General features: G+C 41.1%; 1 protein-coding gene across 7 annotated transcripts in view; it reads right to left on the bottom strand.

The window, feature by feature from the left end:
• Window positions 1-20,927, bottom strand: part of FREM1 (FRAS1 related extracellular matrix 1) — a 76,609-nt gene that overhangs the window by 5,238 nt on the left and 50,444 nt on the right. For 2 of the 7 annotated variants that reach the window (XM_030005272.2, XM_030005275.2), the window contains 12 exons: window positions 19,894-20,308; window positions 18,414-18,615; window positions 17,796-17,940; window positions 15,373-15,502; window positions 13,879-13,951; window positions 10,785-10,934; window positions 9,358-9,596; window positions 8,650-8,697; window positions 8,197-8,379; window positions 7,800-7,925; window positions 6,990-7,105; window positions 2-87 (listed from right to left, as the gene is read on the bottom strand). In XM_030005272.2, coding sequence (XP_029861132.1) covers window positions 2-87; window positions 6,990-7,105; window positions 7,800-7,925; window positions 8,197-8,379; window positions 8,650-8,697; window positions 9,358-9,596; window positions 10,785-10,934; window positions 13,879-13,951; window positions 15,373-15,502; window positions 17,796-17,940; window positions 18,414-18,615; window positions 19,894-20,308 — 1,913 coding nt within the window. Of the gene's footprint in view, window position 1; window positions 93-6,111; window positions 6,797-6,989; window positions 7,106-7,799; window positions 7,926-8,196; window positions 8,380-8,649; window positions 8,698-9,357; window positions 9,597-10,784; window positions 10,935-13,878; window positions 13,952-15,372; window positions 15,503-17,795; window positions 17,941-18,413; window positions 18,616-19,893; window positions 20,362-20,927 lie in introns of those variants that run through there. The other 5 variants (XR_003922046.1, XM_030005277.2, XM_030005274.2 and 2 more) reach the window with 5 other exon arrangements.

Genomic DNA, 20,927 nt, shown 5'->3' with positions numbered 1-20,927 from the left:
CCTATCCAAAAGGGCTTCCTCCCACTGAAGTCCCACAGCCACTGCATGTGTTGTTCATTAGCCACGCTTGCTAGACTCCCCAGGTATCTAGACTCAAGGAGAGAGGACAGAGTAATTAGGATTCCACAGAGTGACAGACAGCTCCCATCGACTTATCAACAAGGGGCACTGATTCTAGTATAAAGCATATAAATAGCCTTCCACAGGAAAACCACTACTTCCTGGCATGAAGAAATAATTACATGATGATAAAGTCTTAAATTGCTGGATTACTTGGAGCGGAAGCAAAATCTTAGTCTGATATTTCTAACAGAAAAATTAAATCAGCTGGGCAACTGAAATAAATGTATACAGGAAATGTGTACCTCATACTCACAGACTGCGTTTTAACCATTGACAAAATCATTGCTACATTCTTTTCTTTAAAATAATAATCTGCCTGCACTAAAATCTAAGCCACTGAAAGACACAGCTCACCCACTTAGTAGCAGAGCAGACTATATCTTTTTAAAATTGTGTTCTGACAAAGCTAAAACTTTGAATAACACAGTTAAAATCTTGGCCACGTTTCAAAACAGATCTAAGTGCCTGTAATTTAGGGGTCTGGCTTAAAGTGGTAGTGCGGTTCTGAGAGGTAATGTTGGGTTGTCTGCAATCACGACACATTTAGTTCAGATTGGAGAGCAGTTGTGGTGTGTATTAAGCAGACTATTTCAGAATGAATCCAAAGCGTAAGCTCTGCTCTGTGTTTGTACTTAAAGTATACCAACCCCAAAGGAGGACTTGCAAACCCTTGCCACTGAGGGCCTTGCCACTGTGAAGTCTTCCAACTACTACCAAGCATGCAAGCACCAGCAGGCTGCTCTTAAGCCATTTAGAGATCAGGCTAAATCCTGAAGCATTAAGAGTCAAATGGCATCCTTCACATTTGCCAGGAACTGTCAGCCATCAGTGGCTCCACTTTCTTATTTATCCGTCTTTTTGCCTGCCTTGATATCCTGTCACCTTTTTACCTGTCACACCTGCTGTGGCCTTCCCTCCGATGCTGAGCCTCTGTCATTTCTGTTGTCCCATATTTCTGACTGCCAGTCAGCCTAACAGTGATGACAACCCTTTCAGTCTCCCAGAAGATCCCAGGTGATGCTTGATAGGGCCTAAGCAAACAACACTGCTCATCAAAACATGTTTTAGGAGACCCAAAAACTTTTCTAGCAGCAGAATAAGTCAATGGCATTATGAGGATTTTGCTAATTTCATGACTGTTGCCAGATGACGGACACAGGAGATCAGTACTGCTCCAGAGGAGTTAAAGACTGTCTTCTTTTAAAAGCTGGGACAACAACCAGACCTCAAGAGTGGCACAGCAGACTTGAATCCACTATGGAGACGATGAACAAATCTTTGGGTGTGAGCCCACTGCCAAGCCTGCTGCCCAGTTAGAGACCTATGCCTGGAGCTCCATTCCTGTTTGCTGCCTTGTATCTCTTCTAACAGTACTGATCCTGTGGATGCCATATAATGCCACACAAGATAGGGAGGCAGGCAGATTTTACATCAGGAGGAATTCAAAGTAGTAGCCCACGATATTCTGCACAGTCCCTACCGCACAAAATCTGGACTTTTCCTTAATCTGGGCACGCAGGGGCATGTTGTGGAACAAATTCATTGTAATGCTGATGGGATGCTCCTGCTGCAAATGCTCCTCCGTTACACCTGCAGTCAACCAAAGCAGCAGGGGATTCACCCTCTGCTCGGCTTTGCATGGTGGGTCTGCCAAGGCCTGCAGGACAGCTGAGTGTTAGCCCTCACAGCCTGTGTAATCATGGCTGCCCTAGACCAAGGACCACACAGTAACGTAGGTCCCATCAAGGGCCCCCCAAGTTCAGGGTCTGCCAGAGAACAAAGTGTAAAGGATCTCATTGACATCTGTGTACACCCTCCTCGGGTGGAGGTGTGGCAGGTTGGCCTCAGAACCTTTGATCATGACTTTACAAATGGCAGACTCTCCCAGCACAAAGTGGTCGGCAACTGTCTGGTAGGGGTCAGGATTGTGCACCCGCCTATGGGAGAGGCTCCCAAAACTTCACCCAGTGAAGCTCCCAACAGAGGCTTTGACTGTGCCTCTCATCATGGTAGAGTTTCATGCATGGTGTTGGTGCCTGTATGTCCCAAGGGTGACATGATTCAACACTTCTGGGCCCATGTACCAGGCATCAAATCTCCAGTGAAGCGGGAACAAAGCTGTTAACACTGACAAAAGCTCTTGGAAAATTTTGTACTCTGTCTTCTTCCTCAGACAAAAAGTCCAGGTGAGCAGGCTCAATTAATTCAGGGTGTCCTTCCAGGGTAACTGATCCAGCGGCAGGTTGCCATTCCCCCTCACTGACAGTGGTTGGCCACTGACCAAACTTGGGGCTAAGAAGAGATTTGGGCAGCAGTCTCTGTGATATCACTACTAGCTGATCAAGAGCAAAAATAGGGCATTTTATCTGGCTTCTGCTTAAGGACAACCAAAGCCCTGGAACTTAGTCATTTACTTTAAGTAAGCATAGCTTACTGCTGTTGTTTCAATTGTTTTAGAAAATGTGAAAATAAAAAGCATCAATGTGTATCAGTAAATGCTATATTGTTTATGACATACAAGGGTGGTCTGAGCAAGAACAGTTTCAGACAAGTACCAGGGAGAGACTTCAGCACTGTGAAAGGAAAGCACTGCAATAATTATAATGTTATCTAATCTTTTCTCCATAGGAGTGCTTTCTAAATACAGCCTGAGAAACACACAGGACTGAAGAGAGAACAACCATTCTAATTGTTACAACTAGTCAGGGGGTTTAATGTATTGTAGGGAAATGAGTCCTGAAGGAACATACCACTTATGATAATATTACTAACTGTGCCTCTAGGCAGGAAATGACAAGATAATGTTATTTAAGGAGTTATGTAAATCTAACACTTCCTAATTTAAATTACTTTAGAGAAGGGGTCATAATGCCTTATTGGAAACAAACAAACAAACAAACAAACAAACAAACCACACAGCACTAATTTCTTTGCTAAATAAGTCCATTTGAAATCATTCTTCTGTGCTTTAAAATTTTTGCTATCAAGTCAAAAGCATACATCATCTTAGAGAAGCTGCCCAAATTAAGAAAATATTTTGAGTAGCCAGTATTCAATATTTTGAAGTATTATATGCAAAACACTTAGCACAAAGACTTTGCTGATTTTACATTAAATTATCCAATACATTTAAAGGAGCTTTGTACCGTTCTGATAAATTTAACTTCAGCAAAAGCACACTTGACTAGCTAAGAAGGTCTCCGCAGCACAGGAGGACATTTAATTTGAACTGCTGTAGTAAATCCATGTCCTATATGGATAGTGAAGTCGGGGGATTGACTGAGACGCTCTGCTTATCCCAGGCTTTTGTTTGATCACCTGAAGAGTAATCCTGGTGCCTTGAAATAGGTGTCTAGTGTTGCTTACAATGCCTTGTGGTATTCAAAACATTCAGATGAAGCTGGCAGACATGATGCAGAGCTTACAGGAGCCCTGCATTTCCAGAGTGGCAGTTGAAAGTCAGACAAGATACACTGAGCCTTTGAAATGACTGTAGCTAAATCCCTATGCTGGAGTCACTAGAAATAATATAAGTTAAATCATTCTTTTACAGAACTAGCACAGCATTAGGAGAGGAGGGCAGCAGGGTCCATCCTGCTTTGCAGTAGGAGACACTGAGCCATCACGAAGGATCTAACCTATTACTTTAGATGTGGTTCTGGCTGTGATTCCCAAGGACTGAGGCCACATGCTGCTAATATACAAACACCAAACAAAACAGCCGCTGCCTTACAAAGCTGGCAGTAAAAGATCTGAAATCTGACCATATTTAAGCTCTAATGAAATGTTCGACTTCAAGAAGATGAAGGTATAATATCACTAACAAAGCAAAAGATGCAACTGTGGGTTTTGTCTATACAGTGAAGAGTCCCTTCAACAACAGCCATGAAACCATCTCACATGTGAGTGAGCCCTGCTGCACTGACCCTTGAGGAGAACATGTTCTTAAGGGATAAACAAGAACTGTAACATAAATCACCAAAATTGCTGCTAAATCAGGCTGCTGTGGGATCACTCAGCCGTAATATCCCCCAGATGCTTCTCTTCATGTTGCCAAGGGCCTCTTCATGCATACAAAACAAAGCTAGAGAAAGGAGTTCTTAAACTACCTTTCTCTCCAATGTGTTGGAGAAGGGTTAGATGTGGTGCAAGACTTTCACAGCAATTAGCTGAGATTTTTTGCATCCACATTATCACCGTGACATACAGCAACTTACGTCAAGACAAGTACATTTTTGTGTCTGCTTCTACCCCTACACATGGCAAACTGAAAAAATGGTTGGTATGCCAACAAATGGATGCAATGTATGTCAAAGCTCATTAGAAGCCCAAATAGGTTTGCATAAGGCCACATGCATATAGTTATGTCCAGACAATAATTGCTTTCACAATAAATTGACAGCATTGCTTTGATGGAAGAGAATCATAAAATCATAGAATACGAGGGTGGAAGGGACTTCAAAGATCATCTGGTTCAACCTTTCTTAGCAAAAGCACGGTCTAAACAAGATGGCCCAGCACCCTGTCCAGCTGAATCTTAAAAGTGTCCAATGTTGGGGAATCCAACACTTCCCTGGGGAGATTATTCCAATGGCTGATTGTTCACATTGTGAAAAATTTTCCTCTTGTGCCCAGTCAGAATCTCCCCAGGAGTAACTTGTACCCATTACCCCTCATCTTTTCCATGTGACTCCTTGTAAAAAGGAAGTCTCCATCTTCTTTGTAGCCATTCTTTAAATACTGGAACATGGTGATAAGGTTTCCCCTAAGCCTTCTTTTCTCAAGGCTGAAGAAACCTGGTTCTCCCAGCCTTTCCTCACATGGCAGGCTTCCCAGTCCTTTGACCATTTTTGTGGCCCTTCTCTGGACCCTCTCCAGCCTGTACACATCTTTTTTGTATAGCTTGGTCTCAAGTCCATCATCTCAGAATAACAGTGTTTTCTCTAAGAGGTTAGGAGGTTGGTTAGTTGGAGGCTGTTGCTGAAACAACTTTAACAATGCTTGTGTTTTTTTCCTGTTCTGTATAACAGAAAAAGTCTAGGAAGAAAATTGAATAGAAGTTTAAAATAATGCAATTTCTGTAGTAATGAAAATGATTCTTATTTTTCAGTGAAATTGGCTGATTTACTGAAAGTCAATTCTAATCTTTTCACTTAATGTCTTGTGTTTGTTTGATCTATTAAAAAACTGAGGATTGAGGTCCATGCTGATTTTATTTGCTTGTAGGACACATCAGCTATATAAATGTCAACAGTAGGAGTATTAATAACAGAAATACCACAACTGGTGGTGGTGGTGATTTTTGCAGGGGCAGCTGGGCAAAAGCACAAAATAAAATGTATTAAGTTATCTTCTTGTACCACTTTTAAGTGTGTGCTTGGGGTTGTACTTTTGTAAATCGGTTCCAGATGGAGGCCAGTAGCACTCCATTTACCAGGATAAAGCTTCTTTATTCTGTGGTAGTCTGACATTAACTGAATCATCACTGCCCTATGATTCATTTGCTTGCTGATTCAGTGATATGCCTTGACTTTTTGTGTAGGTGTTTAACTCTGTCATTAATTTACTGTTATTCAGTTTAACATCTACACTGCACACTATAGCCTTCAGCAAGAAGTTACCACCCACAAATAATATGGGTGACCAGGAGCACACTCTTTTAGGAAGTGGGGAACACCTCCCAGCAGAGTGACATATGTTCCCAAGGGATCAATTGAATGCTGAAGCCTTCAGAAAAAAGATATTAGAATACTTACAACTTACATCTTTGTTTGGATAAGTAGCAAAATAAAAGCAGGTGATAGAAAACCATTTCAGGAGCTGAAATTTTAAGTAAGCCAATTAACAATGTGAAATTTGTGGTAAGCTCACAAGAGCAGGTAGCATTTACATTCTAGTAAAAAATAACTTCCATCAGCTCGGAGGTATTAGAACCAAGACTTTCCTTTTGCATATTACCAAGACAACATAACCTCACACAACTGAGTGGAATGAATCAAGGTTTATTATGCATGCTTGTCCACATTTCATGTTTCCTGCATGTCCTTCAATGACTTATGGAATATATTCTCTTTCTTCCATCTCAAACTCTTCCCTGTTTCAATTTTCATTTCATGGAGTAATGGAGAAGTCTGTTAAAGCCCCTTTTATTGCTCAGCTTGGTCTTCAACCTGGTGCTCACATTCAACACAAGGTTCAGAACATGCATGATCCTAGGGCAAGCTGCATGTTACCATGGCTAGCTTTTCTTCCAGTCCTAAGCTATCACTCCTAAAACCAAAATCACAAAGCAGGGCTCCAAAAAGCAAGACTGGCAGATATTCTATTTGTCTCCTACTTTGAGACAACTATTATTGTTTTTATTTATTAGCTTTTATTTATCCTTAAAAGTCAGAAATTTACTGTTAAAGTTTTCAAGCAGTCACAGAATCTGAAGAGCTGCATCTTCAGAAGAATATGGTGAGGCACACAGGAGTTGGCAACATTGTACTGCTGCTATATCAAGTGAAGGTGGAGCCAAGGAAGTGGTGGGTCAGAGAGAATGAAAGACTGAGTCTTTGCTCTATTTCTCGTCTCCCAAACTAACTCTTCTATTAGGAAAGCATCCTCACTGCACATGGACAGCTGCGGGAGTTGAATGTTGTGAATGCTGTGAATAAGGTAGCATCACCACCTGAAATGTTATGAGACTGATAATATTTCTATCCTCCACTGGGTCTGAATTCCAGGGCTTGTTCTATTTTGGGGGGAGCTATGCAGCACAACGAAAGTGGGGCTTATCCGAAAGAACTTGGCCTCGAGAGCAGCATTCAGCTCAGGGCAACAGCAGTGCACAGCAAGCAGTTTCACTTGGAGAAGTCTCTTACTGTTCTCTGCAAGCCCGAGCAGCAGTGTTCCAGGTGACCTTGTGATTCACCACCAGGAAGTAGCAGCTACCCTCGTGATGACTCCATCCGGAGGGACATTTCTTCCCGCTCACCTCCTAAAACAAAAGAGGAAAAAGCAAAATAGACTCTTGCTCACAGTGATCTAGGTCGGTGCGCTAATAATGAGAGTGAAGGCTGGAGGTGCTGCTTATGGCTGCCCCAGAATTAAATTGAACATCAATGCTGCAGCATTGTTTAAAAGATGCAAAGAAATAAATGCCTACCAGAGAGGCCTACAATTTATGAGTAGCTTTAAAGGTGACATGAGGTTTCAGTTCCAAAAATCCTCTTAAGAGACCACATTAGTTTGGACACCGTTTTCTGTCTCCTGCAGTCTGTGTAGGGAATGCAGTGCAACAAAATTCAGCATGACATTTTACATGGTGGAGGGGATGTATGTTTACAGAATACCTAAGTGAGCTAATTTTACTCATTCCCACTCATTCCCTCACAGACTTCATTCACTGGCTGTCTCATGCCCACATGCCCACAAGCACCGAGACATCAGTGCTCACGTGGTTTGTCCAAGAGCACCTGTGGGTGACAGAGAGGAAAGGCAACCCCAGCAATCAAGCCCTCATCATGCCTCTGGGAATCTTTTTTTCTGGTGACAGCAAACCTGACTCTGGACAACTCTTTTATTCCCTGTACAAGTCAATAGCTGTTACAGGAAGGTCCTTTGCTTGAGAGTCTCACTCATCATAGACTCCATGCTCTGATTTAGGTGCATACTCATCGTGACATTTTTACCTTGCTCTGGGAATTCCAGGATTTCCATATTATTCCATCACACTGAAATAACTTTTGAATGCTTTCTTCATAATGCAAGAGCCCCTTTAAATCTGGTGTACAGGCCTTTGGAAAAGAGTAAAAGCCCTGGAAAGAGAAATGTCATTTGAACATTTTAAGGAAAATAATTACACAAAACAAACAAGCTACATGAAACAGATTAAATAGCTCTTATATTAAAAATTTATGCCATGAAAACTCTTCAAGGGCTGAATTGTTAATTTATCTGTGTATTGGTTAAACTCAGTTTTGGAGTAGGAAGGGTTAGGCTGTGGATCTCAGAGGTGTTAAATCATTTTGGAAACAGCGTGACTGAAAACAGATGGTGAAAATGCCTATGAAACAAAAGGTTTCATACCTGATGTCTTGAGCTTGGCTCAGATACCAGTTCTGCCTTATCAGCTTGTGGGATTTCTGTCTTCCTAGAGGAGACGACATTTATCTGTGGTTGTGCCTGATTAATTACTGACACTCGAGCCTTCTTGTTTGCTTTAGCTGATGAGGTGTCATCCTCTATTTTAAGTGATACCATCCCGTGATACTTCATTTTAAAGTATCACACACACAAGGAGAACAGGAGAGGGAAAAGAGGGTTAGCACATACAAGCAACTCTTAAATAAACTAAAAAAAAAAAAAAAAAAAAAATTATAATACAAATTGTTGCAAATCAAGGAAAAGTGACAAATAAAAAAAATACATACAAAAATAACGTATTGGTCATAATGAATTATTAAGAGTGATAAAGCCTGGAAAGAAGAGAATGGGAAAGAAATCATAGAGATGTCTGAGCAATACTCATAATACTCTTACTCTGAAAACCACATCAGTTCCATTTCTAAATACAGATGAAGGATGAACCTGAAAAAGGTAGAATAGCAGAATGAAATGGGCATATTCATGCATTACAGAAACAAAAAATTCTTTCTTTTTCAGAATGGAAACTGATCACCTCTGAAAACAGCCATTAAAAATCACACATTACAAGTGTGTTTATAAACATATTCCATTAACTTTTAAGATCACTATAGCAGAATGTTACTAAACCACCTAGCTAAACCAATACAGCTTAAGCAGGAAAATCAATGGGCAAGTTTTAAGTAACTGTTCCCTGTTTAAGCTAACAGTATTTTCAGGTTTAAAATTCAGGACCGGATGCACAGCTTCTATAAATTTGCCTGGCTCCAGACTTCTTTCTTCTAGCTGACCCATAATTTAGACAAGATTAGAAGCTGCATAGTTGCTGAAGGTGCTTGATGCATATTTCCTTCCCCGACTTTGTTTTTCTTTTTCTCTTGCGTACGTGGATCTTCAAAAATCAGGATTTTTTTTTTTTTCCTTGCAGTATTTTTAAATAGCTCTCAGGTCTGACTCAGAGCAAGCTTAGGTAGTTTATGGTTATTGTATGGTCAATACTCCTACCTGAGTAGGATCACTACAAAAATATGACAACTAAACGAAGGTATCACATCCCAATAAATTCATAAATCAGTCCATCACTGCACTACAGAAATGTCTTACTATTCTGCCATTTCCAGTCACTCTCAGCCTGGTCCTTGATCGATTCGCCAAGCTGTGTTCCTGCTGTGGGTCCCCTCCATGCTCTCTCATCCCTTTGGAAGGAGGCGGTGGGATCCCTTCCAAAGGAGCATTGCCAGGCCTGGAAGGTGATGAGGAGCCCGAGGAAACTGGAAACAGTGTGCCTCTTCCCCAGAAGTCACGCTTGCTTTGGCCAAAAGAATGGGAATAGCTGCACTGACCTGAAAGCATAAAAAATGGCAGATGGTCAGTTCTAACTGCATGAGCAGATAACTGGTCACGTTGACATGGGCACATAAACAGCTTGTCATTAAAAGTTGGATGATTTTTTCACTTGATGTGGTTGATTTGCTGTTTGCTCAGTCATCCTCATTTGCGGGGTTTGCTATGACTATGATAGCAACTACTACCTGTATATGTATGTTTTTATATGTAATGCATCTATCTACCCACAGATCAGAATTTCAACCAGGCATCTGCTGAAAATACCTGTTTTCATGCATAGTTTGGGATTTGGAGTGTTGTTTCTTTAGTCATGGATAGACAGGTATCTTTAACCAATGTTGGTGATACATCCATTATGCCCAGACAATTTTCTCTTCAGAAATCCAGGACACTATTGTTCCTACAAACTAATTGTGTCAATTAACTCCTGATTTACATTATGAATGTTAAAGAGAAAATGGATTTGAAATTTAAAAAGGAATTTTTGTAAAATGAAACCTAATACATTGCAACACAAGTATTTAAAAGATTGTTTCACTAAGCACCAGAAGAAAAAACACTTCAGCTTTCAGAGGACTCAACTGCTTTGCTAATTATTTCTATTTTTTTACAATTGCTTCTTTATTGGTGTGATTTTAGGCACACCACATTTGATCACTGAAAAACACAATAATAATGCAGACATAAAAGTCTAAATTCTGTAATGCTCACTGCTGTGTGCTGTGATGTTGTGGACTGCATTTGTTAAGCATTAGAAAATGCATTGCTAAGAGCTGGGTTTAGTTGTTAGGTTTCTTTTTTGAGATGAAAATAAATCTTTTTCAGAGGTGTGCAACAACTGTTGAACAATAACTGGGGAAAAAAATTCTAATGGACTTAAAAACCATTTTTTTTTCCACTTTCATAGATGAGAACTGAACTCGTGTTGTTATGAAAAGTGGTTTCTTTCCTTGCACTCTTCTCATTTTGTACTCGTTGCTTTCTCCATGCTGTGTTTCCTAAAAGGATGCATATGATTGTGTGAGAGAATAAAGGCTCTGCAACTGTCAAACCTGTTTTCTCTAAAAAGAAATTAAGCATTTTGATCTGAAGGTGAGTGTTAGGAAGAACTTGTGCTTGAAAATAAGCAGCTACTCAGCCAAGATTGTCCCACCTTCTTAATGATGAAGATCAAAAGAGAATACCTCCTTTTGAGTCCAAAATTTTCACTACAGCTTTTGTCCGCGTGCCAAGAACAGCATTCACAGGGGAGTTCAGAACTACTTCAAAGACTTCATCATCTTCCTCTAATCCGTCATAGGTAATTGCTATATTCCACATCTTGGTTGACATTCCTAACAGAAATAAACATTTTAATTACTCTTTAACTGCTATTTCAATCAATCGGGATGTCAAAGAAATATATTAATTAACATGTCTGCAGCTAGAATGGAGTAGCTGGTGTATGCTATTGTGCTCCTACCAACTGACTGGACTCCTGCTGTTCTCCCAAATAATATTAAGTTCGAATTTGTTCCTGGGCAATTACGATTCAGTTCAAGTGCACACTCTGTAACAACAAGCTGCTGTAGATGTGCAAAATGACACAATACATAGACCTAGGACTTCCATTGCAGTTTTCAAGAGAAAATATATCATATGCTTTTTACCTTGAAAACTTAATTTTAGAGATGGACAGTTATTTAAATACCTGCAAATGGATCAAACACTATGTTAGATTGAAGTACAACCAGATTTTATACTTCGTAACAAAATTTTTACTTGGTTGCTTGCGTTTACTGGGTAACTTCAGGCTTGCAGTATGGGAATGAGAAAAGATCATTCCAAGACAATAAACTAGGCTGGTTATTACCTGAAAGGCTACACAATTCATTCAGGAAAAGTCAGAGGCAGCAGGACAGAAACAGATCTTAACATACAGGTTGCTGTCAGCAAAACATCTTGGGAACTGTTTCTGCATCATGAAGTCAGTGCTAACATCCAAAATGAGTATCAAAGATACATGTGCAACATTGTCAAAAAAAATCTCTACATCCTTATGACACTGCATAACCTCTATTTCCTTGCTCCTTTCCAGTATGAATCCTCTAGCTAAGAAAGGCTGTCAGTACAAACAGACCCATAAACTTGGGTAGGGTCTTCTTCTGCTCCTTTCCATGACAATTTATTAATTGCAGTCTAATGTGCCAATCAGTCCAGTCAATTAGCATAGTTGAGGTGTGTTTTTAAAACAAACCTATCAGCCTTACTAAATAATTAATAAATACTTCTAATTAGTAAATATCAAACATCTTGAATTTAGAACTAAGAAACTGATGCCTTGAATGTAATAGTTTGGAGGGTCATTCCCTAAGGTTAAGCCTAAGCAAAGGACTTTTGAAGACAGCCACCCAAAAAAGACTGGGTGAGGGAGCTCAGCTGGCTTAACTGAGAAGCTGGCCAGAAAAGGGGAACAGTGTGCATCTCTCCTGTCCACATTCACAGTTAATTTTCATGTGGCTTACCACCATATTCAGAAGGACAATAACGGTAGCTGCAAACTGTCCCATGCTTGGAGAATCTGCATGGACCAGCAGAAAAGGAAAATTCTAGTAAAGGGCCTTGCACTAAAAATCTCTTTGCAACAATCTTGAGCCATTTCAGTCCACAGGCTGGTAAGCTTGACTGTACAGTACATTAGAGGAAAGAGCTGAAATCCTGGGTCAGCACAGTATGAAGGACTTTTTAGACTGATCTCTCAGATCATTTTTCCATCTTCTAATTTAAAACTAAAAAAAAAAAAAAAAAATCTAATGCTAGATAAAGTGTCTCAGAGAGTGGCTCATTGGTTTCGTGTGTGTTCCAGAAACACTGGAAATTAGGGCAGATTTCCACCTTTCCACCCAGTTTTGTTTTTCTGCTGTCTGCTGGGTGTCCTCCCTTATCCACCTCTGAAAACTAACAAGCAGTTGCTCATTCTACACCTTTATATAAAATTTGCCTTTCTCAAGATGGGCTGTAGCGGCAGATTTCCAAAACAATCAGATTTGTGACTACAAGTTTTCCTATGTGATAGGCAAGCAAAGCTGGGGTATATACGAATTTATCCATGGGATGCAATGCTACATAATCTCTGTAGCATGCAATGCCTTTTTTTCAAAATAAAAATCTTAAGTCCTAAAGTAAAAATCCCCAGGCTTTGGTTGGAACTGACTTATTGTATTCCCCATATCTGTTTTTCAAATGCAGGTGAGTACTTAGACTAATTCTTACCATCAAATACATGCCATTTATTTCAGCTTTTCACAGTTGATATACTTTATCTCCTCTGTAGTCACTGTGATTTTCTGCTATTGAAATCTTACTGCTGGCAGTCTTGGGATAACCTCTGCTGGCATTGCAGACAACATCATGGGAGGCCTGTGTGGACCCCATTTTCTAAACTCATATAAATCCTGGACTATGCCAACAGGATGTGTTCCAAAAAACCTGACTTGCATATGCAAAGGAAGTGATTATGATAGCAAATGGGTTTTCATTCCCAGATAATCTATTTATATGGGCAAAACCAAGTTTTCCAGGTGAAGCTGAATTTCTGAATGGTAAATTGTGAAACTTGCACCTGGACTGTTTTTTCCCTAGACTCAGGGAGATAACCAAAGCACAATAATAATAAATTGTGCAGAACAGAGGAAGCTTTTTTCAGTATTTTCACATTCATATTCATTTTTACTATTGATTGTCCCCCAGCCAAAAAAATCAAGTTCCTTTTGATAATACAGTTACTATCATTTCTTGCTATTTACAGCCTCAGCCAAGGTCAGACTGCTGTTATGATTACAGTGTAAGCAGAGATGAGGTCTGACAATTTTCAGGTTCTTTTGCACCTTTCTGGTCTTGGATACCTTGCATAAATTAAGTTATACTCAGTTTTGTCTAAATTTGATGAGCATCCTGGGCTTTACCTATTATGTCTTAAATCCTTAAAGCATCTCACCGCTCAGCTCAGGGTAAGTCCTCCCCAGCCTAGCTGTGGGGAGATTAGGAGACATCATTTCAGCACTTCTGATATTTTAACAACTGATGTAAACGGACCGTACGTCATCTCACCCTAAGTAATAAGGATACTGATTCACAAAGGAAGCCCACTGTACTTCCAGAAAATGAGCCCAAGTGTCTTTAATTCTATTCAGCTGCTCTAGCTACAGATATGTAGTAGGTTTCACTCTCCAAAATGAGAGTGCACACTTTCAAAATCAGTGAATTAATTTTAAAATTATTCAGTGCAATGGTTCATACCTGGATCAAACTGAACAAGCTTGGAGGGAGTCACTGTAAAGTCTTTTCCCAGCACAGCAGAAATTTCATTGACCTGAGAAGAAATCAAACAGTAAATTCCATGCTGTGACATTTTTCACCAAACCACTGCATCCTGGTGTGTGCTGAAGCTATCATGTGCCTCTCCATGGGGTCTCAAAAAGACACGCCTACCCATACATGTGCTTAGGCTCAAAAAAAAGATAAGGGCCTAGAGAATAAACCTTGTGATGTGCAACTGTCATTCTGTCCTTGCTCATGGTTTAAAACTCATAATCAAAAAAATTTGCTTATCTTAAAAATTTGCCTCATCCTCTGTCAAACTGCCACTTGGCAGCATCAGATAACACTGCTGTTCACCATGCCAGGTGACCCAGCCATACCCGGGTCCTGGACAGGCACATCCTGGCATCCTGGAAAAGCAGCAGCAGCCTGGCCACGTTTGCCTATTTAGCCCTTTGTGAGGTCTTGGAGGAAGCATTTGCATGCAGAGCTGTCTGTCAACTCCAAAGAATCGTTGGGATAGGCATGAACCCCTACATACATAGGTATGGGGACTCCAGCGAATTTTCGTAGGAGACCAGCAGAGGACACCAGCTTCCATACTGCATTCTTGATGCTGGGATCAATTTCACTGGTCTTTTTAGCTGAGTGACAACCAGAGCAGAGTCACTGGAGTCTGTGAAGGATAGGGCAGGATGGCCCCCGATCAAGTCAGTAGCAAAATTCCCACTGACTTCTGTGGACAAAAAATCAAAACTATGTTTCCAATTAGGGCTATAATCCTGAGAAACTGTGAGGGAAACTTTTAGTATTTTTCTAGCAAGGGGAGCTGGTAAAATCCTGGAATTTCTGTTTTATGAGCAAAGATAAAATTTGTGAAGGCAAGTTGCACAAACCCTGCTTTACAAAATTATAACCTACAGCTTTCAGTCTAATTTTTTTGACATAAGACAGAGACTGTTACTGAAGATATAGGGGGTTCCCTGGGCTTTGTCCTAGGCTGATGACAGTGGGGGGAGAAATGGGGGAGGCTGCCATGACTGTGGAGTTAAAGGTCCCATAGCTCCTGGGTTCTTCCAGCCTAAGCAGGGAAATGAGAAGTCCCAAGACCCCGGGTTGCCCAAAGCCTGGGTTTTAAAGTGGCAAATCTTGGAAACCCAGCTTCTGAACACAGTCACAGAGGAAACAGCCTGCTCTGTCACAGAAGGTCATCAAAACTGAAATACTGCTCAAAACATTTGGTTAATCAACATTTTTACTTAAAGCTCAGAAAGTTTTTTTCAGAAATTTTTCAACCATCTGTGCTAGGCACAGGACAATGGTTGAAGGACAATGTCCTGGTAAGTTTGGTTTGAATTGCATGGCCTCTTTGCTGATTACTGAAATACCTTTTAAGTCTGAGGAGGAAATTAACAGGGTCCACTATTTATTTATTATTACGTTTCCAGTTAGGAGCTTGGCTTTTAGCTTTACCTTCAGAGCGATAAAGGCAGACTCTGCAGAGTGTCCTGCCCTGGTGATTTTCAGAGACACTACTCCCACGCTCTCACACACTTCATATTCAGTCTGTTGCATTTCAATCCGAGACCACCGTAGCTCCAGCCTGTGGGAGAGAAGGGAAAGCCCGTGTGAAGCAAAGCCACCTCCCCTGCTGTCCCCATCCCCTGCTGCTCTGAACTGCAGTGAGGAGCCATTTCTCTCCGGACTGCTGATTTAGCCAATACACATACTGAGCCTTTGTTTCCCAATCAACACATTTGTGTGATTTGGCTGATTAGAAAGAGGGAGAAGCAGTTAATAAATATTCCAGTCGAGCCCTGGTCTACCCCAAACCAAGCCTGAACCTTGTTTCAGAACCAGAGGGGTTCTGCAGCAACTTTGAGAAGAGCAGAGTTTGTCCATAACACTAAATAGGCCAAGACAAGCTATCACTGTTTCTTCCTGGTTCCCTTTAACCCTGTAGTTTTATTTTACTCTCACTCCCTGGTATTTTCTCTGCAGTACCCTCCTTTCTTCCCGCCTTCATTCACCTATCCTCTAACTGTCCTCTAGCATACAGGGCACGTTCTAGGATTTCACTGCCTCTGTGTAAGTGGTCTCCCCAAGCCCCTTACTTCAATACTCTGTGCTTCACTCTTCAGCCATAGAAGTGGCTGAGTCCAGGTGTCTCATACACTGAATTTTAGAACTGTTTATAGGGGATGTGACTGAACCTCGGGTGATTGCATGCTGCACAGAGTAGCCAATAAAGATCTCACCTTTTTAAAAGGTGTGATAAAAATTAGTGAGAGTCAGAGGAATGAAAGAGAGCAGAAAGAAGGAAAATGAGCTGTGGTACTTACAAAACAATTTGAACATTTCCAAAACTTCTAGACCTTTCAGGGTTGACTAGCTCTAACACAGGTGGAAGTTTCCTCCTGTCCTCTTGTATCCTCCAATACTCATTTTGTGGGCAACCCATTTAGAAGCTGATTTGCTTTATTTTTGCTAAAGAGGATGCATGTGCCAGATGTAGTCCAGCAGCATTCAGATAAAAGCTGGGATTCAATTTTAATAATATCAACATGCAAATCAAACTTGTGTGTTGAACCAGTGACCATTAGGTGATAAATTGTTTTTTAAAAAAAACCTCTCACAAGCTTTTAAATCCAATATTAAAAATAATATTTTTTCCTTAAAAGCCAAATTACCCTTTGTTCTGAGATCCAGTGCAGCTAACAGATAAATTTTACTTCTCTGAAACTCCTATTTTCCGTACAAAAAGTGCTTTCTCTTTGCTCTCTTCGTAAAGCTGTGTTATGCATTGCTATTTATATACAAGAAGCCACACTTCCCCATGAGGAGTGGCAGCATTTTAATGGTAGTTTTAATATCAATGCATCTGTGAGCCAGCACAGTGCAGCTGGGAAGTGCTCAGGCTGGCTGTGTTCAGATGTGTTTGTGTATGGGGACATCTTTAGGCACAGCATGTAACGGCCAAATCATTGTCCCCGGCTCTGCTCAGTCGCTCTCCTTCCTCTAGCGTGCAGGGAAGTGCTCCGCAGAGGAGCCTGGCCCTTGGAGCCAGCTCTCTGCTCCTTTTCCCTTGCCATGAGTCCTGGTTTGTGAGCAGCCAGTTTAGCCCAGGAAAATAGCGTTAGTTAATTTTCTCAGTTACTTCTGATTAAGTAAATTGGTTGAACATTCAGCCCTCTTCTCAGAAATGAAGAGAAACATTGCCCCTGCTGTAGAGCTACTTCTACTTTTGGCCTTTATCATCAAAGCACAGTTCATTCGATACCCCAGTCTCTTAATTTTTGTACATGAGGCTTATATATATCACAAGGAAATTTTGACAATGTGTGTCGTGGTTTAACCCAGGACAATATGCCTAATATAAATTTTGGCAGTGGATGACAAAGAAGGTGCTGTGTGCCCTCCACCTTCTTTCAGTGCTCTTTTGCAGAAGTGTGGCTCTCATAGCTTTTACTGCTTGAGAGCATCCCCTCCATCGTGATCTCAAGCTTGTGAAAAAAAAGTTGCCATCAGCACAGGGCAAGAGTGACCTCCAGCTGCAGGAGCGTGTACATGAAGCATCAGTCCCGTCCCTCAGCACACATTATCTCAGATCTCCAAATGCCCAACTGCCACTTAGAGTAAACTCCATTATGTTTTTCTGTGAGGCCCCAAAGGCCCTTGAGAACTGTGCCCCAGTCTAACCTAGAGCTAGCCCTTTGTATTTCACCTCCCTGAGGAGAAGAAACCTTCTTTACTCTTCAGCAAAAGAAGTGGCAGTTTGAGTCATAGCTATGTTCACCTCTGCATGGCTTCAAGCCCAGCATGGGTTCATTAGCCCGTGGAGGTGGGGGTGGAACGCACAGCGCACCACAGCACACACCACTCAGGATCGGAGCTACCTTTGGGGCACTGCGGAGTTTCCACTGGCATCTGTGACCTGAAACTCCAAGTTGTCTGAATTCACTTCCTGTGATGGATTGATGACATAAAGTATGATTTTGCTGTTTAAATCCTTTTGGCTGAACCCTTCCTGAATAAATCCACCTGGGAAAGAAGAGAAACATTCAGGTGAATCAAAAGCCTGTTAATAAGAACCACATAGCTCATATAGACTCCTTTCAACTTTTCTTTTTGTTGAACACTTAGAAAATTTGAACTTACAGAAACGTGGTTTTATAGTTAAACAGCAACATTCTAGCTCGTTGTAAACCCCAGCCACTTTCTTCCCGTGTGACATGTTTACCAGATGGCCAAGTTCAATATTCCTCTTTTTTTTTATTGACACAAACAAAAAATAATTTCTCAGTGGCAGGTATTAAGAATCATCTCTAACTCCTTGAGGATTCATGATGAACATGAAACTCAGGTTTTCATGCAAAAGCTTTCTTACTACATTCAAACCTTGCCTAGAGTTAGCTAAGAAACTTTGATTTCCTCTATCAAGCAAACATTAACAGGGTAGATTTTGGAATCTGGTCTGGTATGTCCTAAAAAACAGAGTTTATAGAAGACAGCACCTGTTGTTACATTTTCCAGGTAGCCATAATGAGGACCTCGTAAAATCTTAAAAATTATTTTGTCATCTTCTGTATTAGGGTCAGATGCCTTCAGGGACCTGGCAGTAATATAGATCCCATAATTGCCATTCTTCAGCAGTTCCACATCAGAAAAGCAACGGAGATGAATAATTTTTGGTGCCATTTTGTCCAAATGATCCACCTAAATCAAAGTTAGAGAAATGTTTATTCATTTTACAGCATCCGGTTATTCTCTGTCCTACTTTTGCTAAAAGCACAGTAGCCTGCTCAGGGTGGCAATAGCCACTTTGACTTGCAGTCTGCTCCAGAAGAAGTCCTATCTCCAGTTAAGTACTACTTCCCATGAGAGGTTTCCAAGCCCAGACTACCCAGTAGCTTGCTGCATGCAGCAGGATACAGCACACACTGGGGAGGGCAACACAGATTGTGTACCTCTGCCCTGATGTCCCACAATCCCCATAGTCCTTCTCCTTTTTGATGTAATTTTCTTCATAGCAAATGAAAACTCCACCAAAGGTTTCTCACCTCTGTTTTACAATAACAAGCATGGAAACCTAAGGATTATTTCACAGTCATAGACCTGGCCAATATGTCTCCTCAAATCTGTGCCACCTTTCACAACTGATGAATCCTCTAGCACTCCGCAACGGTTGTTGCTGTTTCCATATCTCATCTTCTGCTGAAACGGCACACTCATCCTATAACTTCAAACTTTGTCATCAGGAAAAGCTACGAGGCTCTTTGCTAGTATCAGTGTTTTGAAACACACAGAATTTTGACATACAATGCAACCAGGCCTGCTCTGCATACTGAAACATGCCAGATAGATATATACAAGAAGTCATAGCAAAGGTATCTAAGCCTATGAGACAGTGGGAAGAACTTGAAAATGAAGGAAATGGGAACAGTAAGATCCTAGCAAAAGAAGGAAGAATCAGAGCAGGCATCTTACAAAGACTCCCAGAAGGAAGACAGGCTGTTCAGTTGTGGGAGGAAGTGGCTGTAATTCAAGATTCCTGACCTGAAGATCAACAGTCATCCTAGTATCCCTCACATGCAAATCAGTGGGGTCAGGGTACCAAGTGGGAAAGCAGATCAAGAGGAAGTTCATTCCTCGCCATAGCGGGGCTCAACTTTAGGGTTGAGATTTCTATGTAAAATATTTTAGCAAGTATAAGTATATACTTGCTTATATCTCTATAACCAGGATGTCTTTACTCTCTTAAATACAGTCTCTCTCTTTGCACTCTATAAAATTCTTTGCCTGAGTAATGCATTGTGGCAAGCAGTTAATTCTCCAGGTCAATTATTCATGGAACACAGAAAGCAAACATTTTAGCTGATAAATACCTCATTTAAATCATAGCCTGCAGCAAGTACCAGTTCTCATCAAAATTACTACATTTTTCACCTTATCATGCTATATATCTCTTTTAAGTAGGCCTGTGGTCACACTTGCCTGAATGGTGAATGCCACTGGCTCGATCTGCACCCTCCCATTCACGATGAAGCCTTGATTAGTCCTATCTGTTGCAACAAATGTAAATTTGTCAATGTGGGAATTGCCACCTCGGTGTTTGTATGCAACATCCCCGTTGTCCACATCTTGCTGGGTGAAATTGTACTGCAGTAGCACAGCCCCTCGATAATAGAGATGACCATATTGGGGGAGCTGAGCCAAGAGGAAGGTAAGATTTTCTTTGGCAGTGTCCGGATCTGAAAGCTGCAGGACATCAGGAGAAAGGAGTGCCATAGCGCCTTCCACTAATCTTAAACCCGTGTTCCTAGATAGCATGGGCAAAGCTTGGTCGACTGCCTCCAAAGAGATCATGAATGTCCCATGCTTAGTCTTCAATCCATTGCTGATGATGAATCTGGCAAAGAGAGGCAAGGTAGTCTTCAGCATGTGTTCTTGATTCACCATGTACTGAAATGAAATGATAATACACACCTTTACTGCAGGACTTGCCTGTGTTGGTACTGCAGAAGTAGCAGAGCTGGTCTGAGCTCAAACCCAGATTGTGAGTGGGGTGAATATATAACTTAAAAAACATGAAAGCAGATGGCCAGGTAAATGGCAAGAGTTACAATGCATCTGCAGGAATCTGAGTAGATGCCAGAGGAATGGCTTTGAGGATGTGCACATCAATCTCAGCAGTCATAACAGAGCTGATCTAATCTTCTAGCTCAGATACAGATGGAGCAGATCTAAAATGGCAGGTTGGCTGTGGGGCTTATTGCACCCTCTGGGATACCTACATGTTTGTACACATCCTTAAGTATATCTTCACTTGGCTACCTGGCAGTGGCAACTGCCAGTGGAAGTGCTGGCTTTGTCTACAACTTACAGAAAGAGGTGTGTGAAGTGCATGGTCTGCCTGGACAATGGGCTTTTTTTGTTCACTGTTACACGCCTTTTGTACCCAATAGCCCCAAAACTATCTAAAAAAGCAAGCTGGAAAAAGATCCATCTTTATCACACTTCACGGGTTT

This window comes from Aquila chrysaetos, chromosome Z (assembly GCF_900496995.4).
Source record: "Aquila chrysaetos chrysaetos chromosome Z, bAquChr1.4, whole genome shotgun sequence".
In the NCBI taxonomy this organism is placed as follows: domain Eukaryota; kingdom Metazoa; phylum Chordata; class Aves; order Accipitriformes; family Accipitridae; genus Aquila; species Aquila chrysaetos.
This window is presented reverse-complemented; position numbering and strand designations above follow the sequence as displayed.